Genomic DNA, 16823 nt, shown 5'->3' on the forward strand with positions numbered 1-16823 from the left:
AAGATCCATCTGAAACAAGCCCTATATGTATGAATCTCCTTCCCCTTCTAAGTTCTAACATGTACTCAAAAACGGGAAGATGACCAAAAGCTCTTGTTGTCTTCCACCTATGTACTGTTCTGTACAAGGAAGAATTCCCATATCTCCAAAAGCAAAATTTTAGGTCTTGCACCTGTCTATGCAACTATGGCAGCTAACACCCGTCACTGCAATGCTGATCAAATTTAATTGATTATGTCATGTTTGATAACAAAGCAAACTCAGCTTCCATTGGCTGCTATCCTCCTCCGCTTGTAGCACTTGAAGCCATCTCCATTGTTCACACAAACCCTCTTATACTTGGCATTGTCCAAGGATGAAAACTCTGGGCTGCTCTCACCAAAGTATGGTCTACTTCTGTTACCTGCAGCATTGCTGGTGAAAAATGGCACAGTAAATATTTCTGCAGAGGAAACAAGAAAGCTATGACCAACTTATTAATCCCCAAAAGGAGGTTGGGCATGCTGAGAGGTGATTTTTTTCCAGTTTTTTTTTTTTTTTTTCCTTAATGGGCCAATGTATAATAATTTTATCCAAACTATTTAACCACAATTGAATACATTCATCTTTCTGACATGGCAACCAATTTGATTTACTAGGTCATGAATTTTAGTCATAATGAACATCAACGCCTTTGAGTGTTCTTGTTTTGATTTCCATTTTCCTCATGTAAAGTAGTGAGAGGTGAGACATACTGAACTCCCTGGTGTACAATTTGTTCCGCTTTGTCATCCTCAATTTGTTCCGCTTGATACACTTCAGAGACAGTACTTGACCCATCAAAATCAATATTATCACTATCAACATAAAGATGCTGGGTTCCTGCAAAATGGCATACAAGGAAATGCTGCAGTTAGTGTGGTAACTTGATGCTGATGGATTATCTGTATAATTAAAAAATATAAGAAGGAAAGAAAAAAGCTGAAGAACATTAAAGATACTTTTTGATGAAGTTGCTTCAGCTGGAGGAATCTTCGTTAAGAGTTTCTGACACATAATGGTATCCTGAAAATCAAGGAAAGTGTAATCTAAAAACTGTTGCCTCTCAGAATCTGTCATCTTTGAAAACCCAAATGAAGTAGTCCATGTGTTTAGTACACTGGAGACAGCGGGCAAAACTAATCTCTCCACACCTAATTCCATAAGCATCTGAAAGAATAAAAAATATGGAGACATTAATGAGAAATTGACAAAATAAGTTACCCGCGCAACGCATCCAGTGAGTCAGTCCTTTCCACTTCCAAGAAAAAGATAAAACAAAATTAAAAATGAACACACACTCAGGAGGGGTGACAACAATCGGTACATTACCTTTTCAAGTTCATTCATTAATATACGACACATTCCAAGTCGACGATATTGAAACCTGGTACCAACAAGAGGTACTTCTGCCACTTTGTCCCCATAGATCCTTTGAACAAGAACACAGCAATTTAGAAACAAAGCACTTATGATACAAAGGTCACCAATTTCCAATAAGAACCAAATAAAGCTCACCTTACAGTAGCCACAGTGATTAATTCATCATTTCTCTCCAAAAGCACAGTATAGAACCCTTGGAAGTTCAAGCGATTAAGATCTGCCCTGCAAAATTCAATATATCGGTCTTAGAAAGTAAATAATAAATTTATCAAATTATCAAAGTATCAAAGTATTATTTTTTTTTTTTACAATAAACACAAGTTTACAGAGGAAAGTCAACATATGCCTCATGTGCCAAGCTCACTGATAGCAGTATTTTAGCAAGTGAGGACAGCAAAAGAAGTTGACTATGAGGCCTCATTTGATGCCTAGAATTGGATTGGATAGGATAAATGGCTAGATTCATGTGTGTTCAAGGAAGAAGATGAAGGGTGTCTTCTAACTTGAAGGAAGAAGGTGGGAAGAAGATGGATTAGCTATGAGTGAAAACTTATCCCCACTAACCCACCATTTTTGGGGGTATTGGAAGAGATAAGTTTACCCTTATGATTAGTCCATCTTATTCTTATCTTCTTCCTTGAATACACATGAATTTAGCCATTTATCCTATCTAATCCTATCCTATGCATCAAACGAGGCCTGACAGTAAGAAATTCTCACCCTCTACTGAAGATGATATCTTCTGCAAGATCTCTCCTGGTAAGAGGTTCCTTAACAGGCGCAAAACACTCATGCATCACACCAAGAGCAACATTGAGCCTGCTGTCACTCTCCGTCAAGGCATCAATGTCAGGTTCATCAGTATCAAGACTATCAGACTTCATGGACTTCAACACTGACCAAGTTAGATTGTCAACACCCACTGGAATTTGTTTCCCTAAAAGCTTGTGGAGGCCTAAACATATCTGAAAGTTTGAAAGTCATATCCAACATCATCAACACAGAGAAAAATGGAATAGGCAAGAATCTCATTCATATAATGTTAGTAAACATAAGATCCAAAACTCACACAAACATCTGACAGAAAAACACAACACTGGACTCCTTAAATAGCTTAATTGAATGAAGAAAAGGAACAAATTGACCCCAAAAAAGAAAGAAGAAAAGGTAAGAGCAATGCTTTGGATTTCCTTTCTAAATCAAGCTAAACATATTTGATGAAGAAAAGGTACAAACAAAAAATTTCAAAGGGTGAACTACACAATATTGGTGGCATGCTTGAGATACCTTTAGACAACTATCGCTGCAAAACCAATTTCCTTTTGGATCACTTTCCAACTTATCTGCCCTTCTTTTTCTCAGGCACCCAATGTGATCTACATCAAATTGATAAAAACTAACATTACAAACTTTTCAAATGTGTACCCATATACTCAAAGTTCACAGGCATGCATATGCTACAATAGCTAAAACAGATAAAAATTAACCTACATTTATGCTCGCATTGACCACATGTGAGAAAACTGTCATCTATAACAGGCTCATTGTCTTCTTTGAATTTGCTTTGGCCACAAATTCCACAACGGCAACATGGGCAGAACCAGTCACCACCTGGAACATCCTACAGAAGCAAAACAATTTAAGACCAAGACAAGAAGTCAATAATCTCATACTTGTGATCCTTAAGTCAAATAAGGAAAAGAGAATTTTAAAATAATATGAAAAACAAATGGAACAACAGAGATTTTTACAAGGTATAATGAGAGACTCGAGACAAACAATTTACCTTCAACCCAAGGCAATTCTTGTGAAATGATGATGGACATTGGTCGCATAAAATTAAATCACCACCATAGTGGCACACAGTACAAATGTAATCATTTTCACCTCGAAGCCAATTGCCCTTCATCCTATCATGTGGTTCCATTCTTAAGCTCCTCTTCCTTCTTCCATGTATCATTTGCCACTGACAATCAGAGAGAGACCTACCATCTTCCAGAAATATTTTGGCAGCAGGTCTTTGGTAACTTCTGCCAGCATGACTCCTAAAGCCACTAAGAGTATACACCTTTTGACAACACCTGCACTTGATCCCCTCGCGAGTTATCCTCCCTTCTTTCATTGGATGACTATCCTTTCTGCTACGATAATATACTTTTGTCCTTGCCAAAACCACATTATTGTCTATCAACCAAGATAAGACAGTGCGAGGATTGCGGTGTGAGGAAGTAGGAGTAACCACTTCTTGCACTCGTTTGCTTGACCTAAGCACACGAGTTGGCCAACTACTATCCAGACCATTTCTTAACCCATTCAAAGCTCCACATACTTTTCGCCTTTTCAATTTTGGAGGGGCGGCACATTGATCCTTTGGGCACCCTATTTTTTCATCACCTATTAACTCCTTTGTTGATCTATCTTTTCCAGCACTTAAGTTGGGCTGTCTTTTAAGTAAGTGAGGTGTAAGATTTAATAAATTACCATTTGTCTTCCTTTGGCGTTTTCTACTACCTTGAACTTTCAGATGATCAACCCCCACAAGATTACTCGACTGTGACATGTTAACAGAATCTCTAGACCACTTTTCAGACAGAGTCTTTGACGGTACCAAGCCTTCCTGCATATCCAAATTACTTGCTAAAGAAAAGATTTTATTTCTAGTCAGCTGGCCCTCATCTTCCTCAACGACATAATTGCATTCAACAGGCGTTCCTTCAGAAGCTCCTTCTTCCATACAGCCTTTGCATGCATCTAGAAGTGTGTTATACACCTTTCCTTTGGGTGACTTGTAGTGCAAGTTGTTAGTTGATTTTATATTTGTGTACTTGAACACCCACCCCACAGCTGACAGGTGCTTCTTTGCTTTTGATATCATAATTCCTTTTTGCTTCTTGGTTGTCCTGTCTACTCCATGCCTGTAATAATCCACAACTGCTTCAGGGCAATATTCAGGTTTGAAAATAAATGCCTTGTGATGAGGCACTGCCATCTGACGACGATAATTAGGAGGCTGACTCTCTTTTTGTTGTTCAGTAAGAAGAGGCTCTTCACGTGAACCATGCAAACCCCGATGTACATCTTTAGCTTTAGAGATTGAAAAATGTGTATCTGTTGTTGGTTTACAAGGAGACACTACCATCCGAGGACAACAATTAGGAGGTTGACTCTCTTGTGGTTGTTCAATGAGAAGAGGCTGTTCAGGTGAACCATGAAAACCCCGATGTCCATCTTGAGAGATTGAAAAATGTGTATCTGTCGTGGATGTCTTCAAATCCTTACACACTTGACGAAGAGAATTATAGTATTCTCCATCATCAGGTGACAGGTAACGGTACCTGAGCTTGCCCTTATCTCTCACAGACTCTATTTTCCAGCCCAAATATGAAAGATGCTTCCTAACATCATTTAGTAACAATTTTGAAGGCATTCCCTTATCCAAAGCTGCATATTCATCAACAGCATCAGGGCAAAACTCAGCTATTAGAGAGTTAGGTAGCCAATTTGTGGTATTTCTGCCTCTGGAATTGGTACTAGGAATTCCATCACTACTGATAACGGAATTGGCACAAAAGTTCCCAGCATGATTAGAAAGAAACACCGACCAAACCTGAGGTAGCACACACACTGCTTTATCTTGAGAGGATAAATTTGAGCCCTTCAAAATATTCATATTTGGTCCTTCATGCCCTGCAACAGAAATCAATTGATCCATAGAAAATTTCTCATGAATACGTTCTAAGCAAGAAGAGTCTGGATCAGTAGACAAACCTCTATTTACATGCCGTTCATCAATAATCCCAGCACTGCAGTCCAATACATTCTTCACAATATCTTCATGATCGACTAAAAAAACACTATTCAATGGGTTGTCAATAGGTACAATAGCAAAAGAGTCCGCCATATTTGCTTTAGGAATATTTGCATCAGAAACAAATTGAGCTGACTCCAATTGTACCTGGGTTGCTAACACCCGAGATAGTTCATCTACAGTGATGCTGAAGTTATCATCAATGACCTCCAACACAAGCTCTTCCCACAGATGTCTCATTGGACAAGTCCACTCCTTCACCTTCTCAAAGCCCTCTTTTTCTCGCACATCATACCAAATTTGCTTAATGGAAACAGCAATGTACCTCTCTGGCTCATATTGCTCAATCAACTCAAGAAATATCCAAGTCCCACGTCGCTGCCACTTCTCTGTAACCTCATCCCAGTCCTGCGTAATTCGCAAAGTGTGAATTTTACTCATTAGTTCATCCCCCAAATCCGGGAAGAAGATCCTCCTCTCCTCTAAACCATCTTCATGATCAAAGATCACACCTTCCCACCAAGCATCCTTGTGATATGCATCCACACATAGTCCATAGGGAAGGCCCCATTTTCCTAACTCAACATGAGGTGGCGGCGGCCTTATGCTCCCGCGGTAGTTACTCTGATCCTCAGTGACAGAACCAATGCCATCCAAAATGGGTGAAACAGATACAACATCAACAAAATTACCAGGCCCATCATCATGTAGAATATGGTCGTATTTAACGCGACGATGGCCTTGCTTGTCGCATGAAATGACAATCCCGGGGTGCCACGAGCCCTGAAACCCATCTTCTACACTCCTCACCTGCAAAAGTTCAGATTTTTCTTTCAGAAACACAGAACTTGAAACTCTTAATAAACAAGTAGCCATATCTATACTGAGTGCCTTAATAACAAACATTTAAACAAAGTACACAATCAGCACAACATTCATTACCTTACAGAGAACCCAAAATCAAGCATTGCATGAAAGACAAAATGAACACAAAGGATAGATGGGATATAATAATGCGAGAAACATAAAAGGCAACACAGCCATAATCAAAGTTTTGGAGAATTTGGCATTAAACCCGAATGCTAATACACAATAAAACTTGGCATTGGACCAGAGATTAAACAAATTAGGCAGCAGAAACAGAGACATAGAGTAACAAAACCATAATCATAGAAGAGACAAATGGGGAAAAAGTAAAACTGAAATTTCCTCCTTCATATGAATTGTATCTAGTCAGTATAAAATGAGGGGGAGAGAGAGAGAGAGAGAGAGAGAGAGCCGAAGGAGAAGAAAAAGAACCATATTCTGCACCAGCTTCATTCATGAGGGAGAAAGACAAAGCAATGTATTCCATAGCTCAAAATCAAACTCGTACAATACTTTCCAACATTGATAAGCATTTTTTTGTATTAGATTAAGGTCATAATAATTAAATCAACCCCTCATAAGGGCTGCTCAGCATATGCATCTTCTGGGACCATACCTTGTAACCATAAACGCGTGAGGAGGCCTGTTGAGAGTATAGAATCTCACAACGGGAATTTCAAGTTTTGCGTTACAATATATATAAGACAATACATGGGCCACTTCACTCATTTCCAACTAATTTTGGGTTAGATGCTTTAACTTCTACTGATAAATCTGATATTCAAACACCCATGCACTTTTGGAGTCAGGGAACATGCATAGAGAAAATGAAAGAAAATTGTGGTTGAATTTATTGCTTTTCTTTAACATAACTCAGACTGATTATTACATCAAGCTTAGCTTGTTTAACTAACTAACACTTATTCAAGCATACAATTGTCAACCATTAATCATTTGACATGCTATTAACCACACTCTTTACAAACCTAACTCTGGTTGAGTTATTTTAACTTAATTAGATTTGACTTGTAAAAGCTTTTATGTGACTAGAATCACAACGATGTCTGCCCCTGTACTTGTGCTACTAAACTACTAATGATGCTGCTACTTTAGGTGGCTGAGAAATTCAACAAAATAATTAAGAGATGAAAGTGTGAAGGATCAAATGAGAGCTGTGAAGCATGCAAACTCTGATATTATGAAGAAAACTTAAGAAAGCATGTTTGGAGTCCAGAAAACACAATGAAATCAAACAAAAAGAAATTTGGGGCTAAATTTCTTGCTTTTCATTAACATAATTCAAACTTATTACAAAGGAATCTTATACATTAATCATCAAACTTTGCATATGATTAATGTATAAGATGACTTTGTAATGAGTCTGAGTTATGTCAGATGTATATATACATCTAAGATTCTAACTAACAGTTAACCAAGCATGCAACTGTCAACCATTAATCATTGAAAACTGTTAACTACACACTCTATTAGAACTAACTCTGGTTGAGTTGTTTTGGCTTGACTTTGAGTTGTAGGAGCTTTCATGTGACTAGGCTAGCTCACAACACTAATGTCTGCACCTGCACCTGCACTGCACTTGTTCTGAATACTGCTACTTTAAGTGGCCGAGAGGAGAATACACTTACATCTTGTTGAATGGAGTCCCATTATTAAAATTTATCATATATATATATATATATATTATGTAACTAGGATCACATTACCAAATAAACCACGTGATTAAGTAAACTGTAAAATTTGAAAACACTACCAAATAAACTATGATGATGACTGCGATGCCAATGAAGAATATGATTACGATTCCTGCATAGAAAAGAATGGTTAGTGACTTTTTTAACTTGATTTTATTTCATTGTTTCACCCTGGTCTTTCCTTGTTAGTGTTCCATTGCTCTTAGTCGCCTGCTCTTGAGGCAATTGTAAATGGTAGCAACCGCTTTATTTGGAAGTGCATTCAAATTTTTCAGTTCATTAGCACCAAAAAAAATAAAGCAAAACCGACCGAAATATAGAAAAAAAGAAAACCCCACATACCCAAACATGCACATACAACAAAACCAATTTGAATAATAAAAAAACAACAACAATCACAGCCCAAGAACTCTTTTTTCTGGAAAAATAAGAAAGGAAAAAGCTGAAAGAAAGCGGCATTACCTCAACTTTGGCTTTAACAAGAAGCTTTCTTTGAGTCTGAGTCCTTCTACGCTTCCTCTTCCGGAGACAACCCGGGTTTTCAAGGTCCGCGACCGCCATTAAAACCGAGCAAGCAAGAGAGACAGAGAGGGCTGCAATGCAAAGGTTTTTGCTTTTGAAATTGTGTGAAATTTGGAAAGTGCGTGAAATTTGGAAAAATAAAATTGAATGGACTCTCAGTCTATTTGGGCTCACTTAACAGTTAACACTCGAAAGGCATTTATTTTTTATTTATTTGTTTTTTTTTGTGATCAAATATTCGAATGACTTTGACTCCAAGAAACAGACTCAAACGCAAACGCAAACGCAGAGACTGTGACAGAGAGAGTCTGAGGCCTACCCAGTAACACGAAAACGGAATGCTCTGCGTCTGTCCCCACGTTACTTTTCTGTGCTCCTCTTTCTCACTTTACTCCACGTCAGCATCTCAAGTACGGATTGTTACGTGGCGTGATTCGGTGTCCTGTATTTGGTTCTCTGTTGTATACTTTATAAAACCCAGCAGATAAAATAATGAATATGGAAATCCGAGTGATCCTCTGCAGGCGGCCAGGTGTGCGCTGAGCGGGTGTGTCGTTCAAGCATCAATCTGGGCCGTTGAAATTGGGTTAGGGTTTTTGTGATTCGCGCCGTGGGTTATTGACCGTTAGATTTATTGGGTGAAGAAAAGGAAAGAAGGGGAAGTTTCTAAAAGATTGAAAGAGGGTGCGAATTTATGGGAAAATCAAGTATGGTGGGGGATAGTAGAATCTCAAGTGTAACGTTTTTTGTGGAGGCTTTTGGGTAAACAATGGCATATAATTTCTGCAAGGTTTATTGCTCGCAAAATCAATGAGTATGAGGCAAGTTCACTTGAGCTGAAGAGATCCCAGCCGTCAGATTATGATTATCGCGATGATCATGATATTGATCGTGATCTAATCACCTTGATGTTGATGTAATAAATAGATAATGCCATACTAGTACTACATTGTGTACAGCTTTTAATTATATTAAAGTGGGCTTTTGTTATTTTCGTTTGTTGGTGCACACAAAAAAAAAAAAAGTACAATTGGGTTTGTTTGTAGAGAACTAAGAGAAGCGAATAGGGCAGCCCACTGTTGAATTTTTTTTTTTTAATAAAATTATGCACTTTTAATAGATTTTTTTAAAGTAAGGGTATTTTCAAGAATTCAAAAATTATACTAAAAGTCTAAAACTGAAAGAATATTTGTCCTTGGCTGTCATTGATTATCAATTTATCCTTTGACTGTAATTTTCTATGTATCTCATCGATATATTCTCTTTGACCTTGTGGAAGTTACAAGTGTAACTTTCCATTAAATAAACACAAAGGAAAGTGTTTTCCTTTAAATGGACCAAAAAAAATTAATAATTAAATAAAAATAAACACGAAGGGTGTGGACGAGATCGAATTAAGGATGAATTGCCCGACATTCCAACCAGTGCATGCCAACTAAGTTTAGAGGGAAAAAAAACACTTACCTAGGATACAACAAGTGTAAATAAGTTTTTAGTATTTCGGGATTTCTCAATAGGGAAATTTCTTCCCATATTAGACTCCAATTAAAAAAAAAAAAAGGGGTCAATTAGATCTCACCCCTACAACTATTTTTTCATAGTTTTTAAACTCGTTGACTTTTTTCTTTGTAGATTACAACCATATATAAAATCTTACGCTATCTATGATTATAACATATCTAAGAGTCATCTTTGATTTATAAAAATTGTCATCCAATAAAAAAAAATGATAATAGGTACATTATATTTTTACGTAATAGGTACATAAATAAAAAAATATAAGAATAAAGGCTCATGGTCGGTGGTTTTAAAGTTAGGGCTTCGCTATTTAGTCTTGGCTAATCTAGTGGTGATGTAACAGTGTTTCATTAATTCATATATAAAATTACTATAAAACTCATTTAATACAAATATACTACTAACACATATATTACACATAAACCGCTATATTATTTGGAATTGAAATTTGATATACTAATTTAAGATTTATAACATTATTCCTTTTAATATGGAAGGTTAATCACTTAGATCGATGGATATTGTTTCATATTAATTAAATACAGGGTAAAAGTCATGCTTCTGGCAGAAGAAAACATGCATGGAAGCAAAATATGAACTGCATGAAGTTATGGATACTCATTCCATAATTGTTTTTCTTATGAGCTTCCAACATCCCTGTGATTTAAAAGTGCATGCATGAAATACTTCTTATGTTGTACATGTTTATCTTGATTTATTCTATATCACTTGTTAATTGTTATATATAGCACTTTATGATTTTATATTTTTCTTATAATTAACGTGTTTGTATTTATGTACATATAATATTTTCTCAATAAACTCTGAATTTGGACTAAACATTCAATCTCAATCTAATTAATGATCTTAATTTATTGTCAAATAATAGAACATTACCCATTATTAATGGGGTTCATTTATACACGTACACATTATATATAAGAAAATGTTTAGGCATGCTAATAGATGCATGTGATTTACAAATTGCAATTGCTTGAACATACTAATTAGTAACTTGTTACAATTGGGAACTGTAAACATCGGAGAGGAATCACCATTGAAACCATAAACATTGGAGAGGAAAGTCTTTGCGTGGGACCTGGATCCTCTACCAGTTTTTCTCTACCAGACTGGTACAAGGCTTCTAATCATAGCCATTCAAAATATCCAAGAGATAGGATTGTGCCACGTGTTAAAAAAATCTGAGTGCACTTCCCTCTCATTCTTTCTTTTTCATCACATCCTCCGACCGCCTGTCACCGCTCTCACCTTCCAATTTTCTTCTCTCTTCCACCCTCTTCCCTTCATCTCCTCTCCCAAAATCTGAGGGCTCAAGGCCTCAAAATTTGAAAAATTGTATCAGCCTAAGCCTCTTTCTCGCTAACCAAACAAAACACAAAACACACAGCAAAGCAAAGCAAACCCATTAAAACCCTCCCAATTCTAAACCCCATCTGCCCACCATTACTTTACTACCATTTTTCAGATTTTGAGGCCTTGAGCCCTCAAATTTTGGGAGAGGAGATGAAGGGAAAAAAGTGGAGGAGAGAAGAAAATGGGAGGGTGAGGGTGGTGGCAGGCGGCCGAAGGAAGTGGCGAAGAGGAAAGAAGGAGAGGGAAGTGCACTCAGATTTTTTAACACGTGGCACAATCGTATCTCTTGGATATTTTGAATGGCTATGATTAGAAGCCTTGTACCAATCTGGTAGAGAAAAAATGGTAGAGGATCCAGGTCCCTTTGCCTAACCCTTGAGCATTTATAAAGGCTCCGAGCTGATAACATTGGAGATGAAGATTCTGCCATGGTCAAGTTGAACATCTTCAAGATTGTTGACAAAATTCTTAAAAATTACTGAAATAAAAGAAGATGTGCAATAAAGGTATCGAAACTTTTGAAGATTGGAACTAGCTTATGAAGATGTGCAGTGATGCCCTCAGATGCGGGCTAAAAGCTCAGACCTTTTCCTTTAGGGCCTGTTTGGTTCAAGTTTTGGAGGCTTGAGAATGGAAAATCAATTACATTCCCACGTTTGCTAAGTACATGGAAAATAAATCAATTTCTGGCCCAAGAGAATCTGATGTCCTTATTGGGGGGAAAATGAATCATTGCTCTAGCTTGAGTTTTGTTTTCCCCCATTTTGGGAAAACATTTATTGTTTCTTCTTTTGACAAAATTAACCCTGCCATTATTTTAAAATGTCATATCTATTGTCATTCATTAAATAAATAATAAATAAGGGTGTAATTAGAAAACTAGCACTTTTCATTTCCAATTCATGCAAAACCTAAACATGGTAATGGAAATAAAAAGATAATTTCTAGTTTACTTTCCCAAGATTACCAAACACATGAAAAGAAATTTCACATTCCCTTCCTCCTGGAAAATGTAAAGGAATTGATTTTTCAAGAAATCAATTTCGTAAACCAAAAGGGCCGTAAAGGAAAATACCTGAGCTTCCAGCCCGAGTCTGAGGGCAACACTGTACATCTTCATAAGCTGGCTCCAATATTCAAAAGTATCCATATCTTTGTTGCACATCTTTTTGTATTTTAGTAATTTTTAAGAATTTTGTCAGCAATCTTGAAGATGTTCAACTTGATTATGGCAGAATCTTCATCTCCAATGTTATCATCTAGCTCCAATCTTGCAGGTGGGATGTTGTAGGTGAGATCTACGGGTGCGATGGCGAATGTGGGTTGTCTTTGCGGGGGCGACGGGTGGTTCGAAGGGTGGTGGCTATGTGATGGTGAAGTCTGCAGTTGGGTGTGTGTGTGTGTATTATTTGGTAATGAGAGAGTGGGTTGGGTATTCACTATTATGTGTAGGATGGTAATTTAGGGTGGGTGAATTGAGTAAATGTTGTATTTAAAAAGGTAATGTTAAGTAAATTGAGAAGGTTGGGTAAAATGAGAAAATTGTTGGGTATCAATAAAATTACCCTTTCCTTTAATCATATATGGAGGAAGAAGCCCCCAAAGATTACAAAGCCACGACTGAAAGCCCAACCGGTCTGGCTATGGTTCATTATACACAGAATACTGCTTTGGACCATTGGTGTTGGGGTTGTGAGCTGCTCACAATGCTCACAACCTTGGCATGTGAAGATCATAAATTATGCCCAGACTTTGCTATTTTTGCTTCAGACATGGAAGCACAAAAGCCAAGGAATGAGACTACTGTCCAAAACTTGAGAATTAAAACCTAAAATATAAACTCGAACAATAATTCTATACCCTAAAATAAAGAATCCTATGCCCTAACATGTTGAATCCTGTAAAAAAAATAACAAAATGACATAGAAATACCCTAACGGACATACTGCAGAGAAAATTTGTGTATATATATATATATATGATTTTTAGATTACAATTAATCAATATGATTTTTTGTTTTGGCCATCGATTAATCCATATGATTTTTGACAAATTTTGAATTGGCTAAAATACCCTCCTACAAAACAAAACAGAAATTTGAATCAATATGATTTTTCTTAAATCTCATACTACCATTATATGGGTTTGAATATGCAACAACAAATCAAATTAAGTACGTGATTCAATAAATATGCATAATGGAAATTACGTATATGGCCTTGTATATTCAAAGAAATGTGTTATAAGCCAATCACTGCTTTAATTTGGACCTTGGAAATTAAGGAGTAACAATTGAATATGTATACACAAGGTACATATATATATAAATGGACTTATGGACAAAATAAATTACATAAAAAAAAACTAATTACTTGTACTCTAGTTGTACTTCATAAATATTTGTCATTTCATTTCATTGTAATATTCAAGATTCAAGACTCAAGACAAGTACAATCGATGCATAATATTGTTAAGCCCATGCGCTCACGAAGTCACGAATGCTCATAAAACTTTTTCTTTGTTAAGGTTGCAATGCGCAACGTAGAGGCCCACAAACATTTTGTTGGGGCCATTTAGCATCAAGAAGGGTCACTAAGCCTGAATCTGTCAAGCCCAATCTTATACCCAAGGGCCTTTATGTCCTGCTGCACTTGTGCTTGAAAATCACTGTAAGTAAAGGCCTTGTACTTTGAGCTTCGAATCACACTGCCTTCACCCGGGAACACAAAGTAGCAGACTGAGATCCGTTCCTTGTGCTTGTTCACCTTCACCCTGTGCTTCACGCTCTTGTATTTGTCATTGCTTATGGCCTAAATTGAAGCACTAATTCGTTAATTGAAAAAAAAAATCAATTCTAAAAAGATAAACAATTGATCAAACTTTAACTTGTACCCAATTTCTCTTGTGAAATAATTTGACATTTTATGCTGTTAAATTTTAATTCTAAACTGTTGATCGATCATGCAAAATCATGTATGAATAGAGGCGAAGCCAAAATTTAAGAGTTAGGTTCCAAAGAGACTAAATCAAGGAAGGGAAATAAGTTTGGAGATAAAAACTGGGGTGGGGGTGATGGAGATACAGCCGAGGCTAACCAACAAATGGCGGAGTTGTTGTTTGATGTGAACATAACTTCATGATTCAATAATTCATAATGTAACAACATAATATATCAAATATACTGTATGTTACTGAAAAAAACAGTAGATGGTAGGCTTATTCGGACCTGCATCATGTCTCCAAGATTGACAATGAGTGTGTTGGGAATGGGTTTTACAGTGAACCACTGATTGTCTTTGAGGAGTTCAAGTCCTCCCACTTGATCTTGGTTCAATATGGACAGCACAGAACTGTCAGTGTGGACGTCCATGCCCCATGCAGAGTTGTTGGCGTTGGAGCACTGTGGGTAGCGGTAGACACGTACAAAACCAGTGGAATCTGATAGATGGGACTTGGATTCTATTGGGTCCAAACCAAGCTTCTTTGACATAGCTCCAAACAAACTTGTAGCAAGTCTAGCTAGATGCTTTCCATATTCTTCTAGCACAAGGCTTTTATCAGCCACAAATAATTAATTAATATTACCCTTTATTCAAATAAGCAAGATGCATTAGAGTAGAGAAGAAAAAATGAGACTTTTTTATGTTCATTTTAAAAATATTTAGAGTATGAACACGTTGATATAACATTATCCTGTCACAGACGATCTCATGATTGGATAAAAAAAGAAAAAAAAAAGAGATTTTTACATCTAAATTTTACTTTCCATTACATTTAACCATTAAAATTTAAGTAAAACAAAATTGAATACATATAAACAGATTTAACAGTATAAAAAATTATAGTTTAGTTAAAAAAAATGATTTCATTAATATTATATTGTAAAAAATGTGTTTATATGTCATATGTGTTTGTATGAAAGAATTTTCCCAAAAGTGAATTAAGGGTAAAATCTTATAAAACAGAATCCAAAATAAGAGGGAGTACCTAAAAGAAGCAATCATGGGATTATGAGGTTGAAATTGGGAGAGTTGAGGCAGAGGCACGTTGAGCCCTTCGACCCAATTGATATTCTGAAGACCCTTTGATGACGATGATAAGGCTTCCCCAGACGGAGTAAGGGCAGGGGTACCCCAGAAGTAGGACAGAGGGGTATTGGTGAATAGGGCCTGTTTGGATTCAAAAGATTGAGAAAAAAGCGTTTTGGCATGGTCCTGAAGTTGGCTCAAAAGGGTAGGAGGAACCCCATGGTTGACCAAACGAAACAGGCCCCAATGCTCACAAGCCTCTACAAGCTTCTTGTCATCAGCATCATGTTTTAGGAGGCATTGGAGATCTATAAGGGGTATAGGATCCGAATCCTGAATCGGGTCGATGGTACCATCCGTGTCAACGATCTGGGTCGGGTGACTCAGTGGTGGGTCTGTGCGAAATGGAGGAGGGTAGGATTCAAAGCTACTCATTGTTGAATGTTGAGAGTTGGTGGTTGTGGTGGTGGCGGCCATTTTGGGCAGCAGGCAGAAGCTGCTTAGTATAAGTTAGTACTCAGCAGCCTAGAATGTGACAGTAACTATTTTTTAGTGACGTTGAGACATTTGTTTATTCTGGGAGTGGGACCCACTCGTGTTTTTTGTATGCGTTTTGCTGGACCCACTCGTGTTTTTTGTATGCGTTTTGCTGGCGACACCTGTCCTGTGGTCCCTCTCTGTCCTTTCCTTGGACTAATCCTCATCACTGACCCTAGCAATCTCTACAAAACGTGACCCGCGAGGTATGTGCCGGCTTATTCCCAGATATTACTGGAACTGTGGAAGGGTAATTTTTTGACAGGACAACATTGTTTAATATTTGATATCAGAAAAAAATTTATTTATTACGGGTATGTATATTTTTTTTTGTCACGTGATTTATAAATATTACGAGAGGGATATACACATTAAGAGGGTGTCTTTAACTCAAATTTTAAAAAAGTTTAATGTATTTTAAAATCCATATAATTCATCAAAATTCAAAAAAATTGAGTGAAATTCTCATGAAATTTGTTATGTGTAAAAAATGCATTCAAATCCATCCAAATCCATTAAAATTCTTTATTTAATGAAATCTACGACTTTTTAAGAACACCTAGATTTTATTGAAATACATTAAAATCTGAGTTTGAGACACCTAAATTTTATTAGAATCTATAAAATCTAAGTTAAGGACACCTAGATTTCATTGAATTTTTAAAATCTAATGAAATCTAAGTTTGGGACACTCCCCTATATATACATGTCAATTTACTCTTTAATATGAACATTTTTACACGAATTGCCAATCACCTCCCATTGATATTACAAGAATAGAATGCAAATATACTTGCTACCTTTAACCATTATGTATTGGTATCATCATCCTACTAACTTGTCTCACATGTTATATTATGATTAATTGTATCAATCATAATTGATTGCATTTATTACTAAAATTTAAATACAAATAATATTGGCCAAAGTTGGGTTTTGCTCTTTATAGTTTGAGTTAAGTTTCACTTTGGTCCTTATAGTTTTAATTGTTATGATTTTGATCCCTATAGTTTGAGTTATGTTTTACTTTGGTCCCGTAGTTTCAATTATTATGAT

The 16823-nt window shown here is 36.6% G+C and overlaps 2 protein-coding genes across 2 annotated transcripts; both read right to left on the reverse strand.

Moving 5' to 3' along the window:
* Nucleotides 1-5: 5 nt before the first annotated feature.
* Nucleotides 6-8351, reverse strand: LOC147296360 (uncharacterized). The gene is made up of 10 exons (XM_086253669.1): nt 8251-8351; nt 3188-6019; nt 2893-3022; nt 2689-2777; nt 2122-2366; nt 1537-1623; nt 1351-1450; nt 981-1188; nt 735-861; nt 6-414 (listed from the first exon to the last, which is right to left on the reverse strand). Exons 1-10 carry the CDS (start codon nt 8347-8349, stop codon nt 261-263), a joined length of 4071 nt encoding a protein of 1356 aa, XP_086109795.1. The 5' UTR covers nt 8350-8351; the 3' UTR covers nt 6-260.
* Nucleotides 8352-13584: 5233 nt separating this feature from the next.
* Nucleotides 13585-15720, reverse strand: LOC147296361 (2-oxoglutarate (2OG) and Fe(II)-dependent oxygenase superfamily protein). Its single transcript, XM_086229086.1, has 3 exons — nt 15190-15720; nt 14429-14753; nt 13585-14012 (listed from the first exon to the last, which is right to left on the reverse strand). Exons 1-3 carry the CDS (start codon nt 15705-15707, stop codon nt 13782-13784), a joined length of 1074 nt encoding a protein of 357 aa, XP_086085212.1. The 5' UTR covers nt 15708-15720; the 3' UTR covers nt 13585-13781.
* Between the last annotated feature and the right edge of the window lie 1103 nt (nt 15721-16823).

Source organism: Dryas octopetala, chromosome 1 (assembly GCF_963921425.1).
Source record: "Dryas octopetala chromosome 1, drDryOcto1.1, whole genome shotgun sequence".
Taxonomy (NCBI): Eukaryota; Viridiplantae; Streptophyta; class Magnoliopsida; order Rosales; family Rosaceae; genus Dryas; species Dryas octopetala.

What these genes read in the sequence shown, in the direction of transcription:
- LOC147296360 (XM_086253669.1), bottom strand. Translation starts at nt 8,349, where the DNA reads ATGGCGGTCGCGGACCTTGAAAACCCGGGTTGTCTCCGGAAGAGGAAG. An exon ending in TGAAGCAACTTCATCAAAAA is followed by an intron (nt 862 to 980) that starts GTATCTTTAATG and finishes GCCATTTTGCAG; the next exon opens with GAACCCAGCATCTTTATGTT. An exon ending in ATTGTACACCAGGGAGTTCA is followed by an intron (nt 415 to 734) that starts GTATGTCTCACC and finishes ATTTTTCACCAG; the next exon opens with CAATGCTGCAGGTAACAGAA.
- LOC147296361 (XM_086229086.1), bottom strand. Translation starts at nt 15,707, where the DNA reads ATGGCCGCCACCACCACAACCACCAACTCTCAACATTCAACAATGAGT. An exon ending in CCCATGATTGCTTCTTTTAG is followed by an intron (nt 14,754 to 15,189) that starts GTACTCCCTCTT and finishes GGCTGATAAAAG; the next exon opens with CCTTGTGCTAGAAGAATATG. An exon ending in ATCTTGGAGACATGATGCAG is followed by an intron (nt 14,013 to 14,428) that starts GTCCGAATAAGC and finishes GCTTCAATTTAG; the next exon opens with GCCATAAGCAATGACAAATA.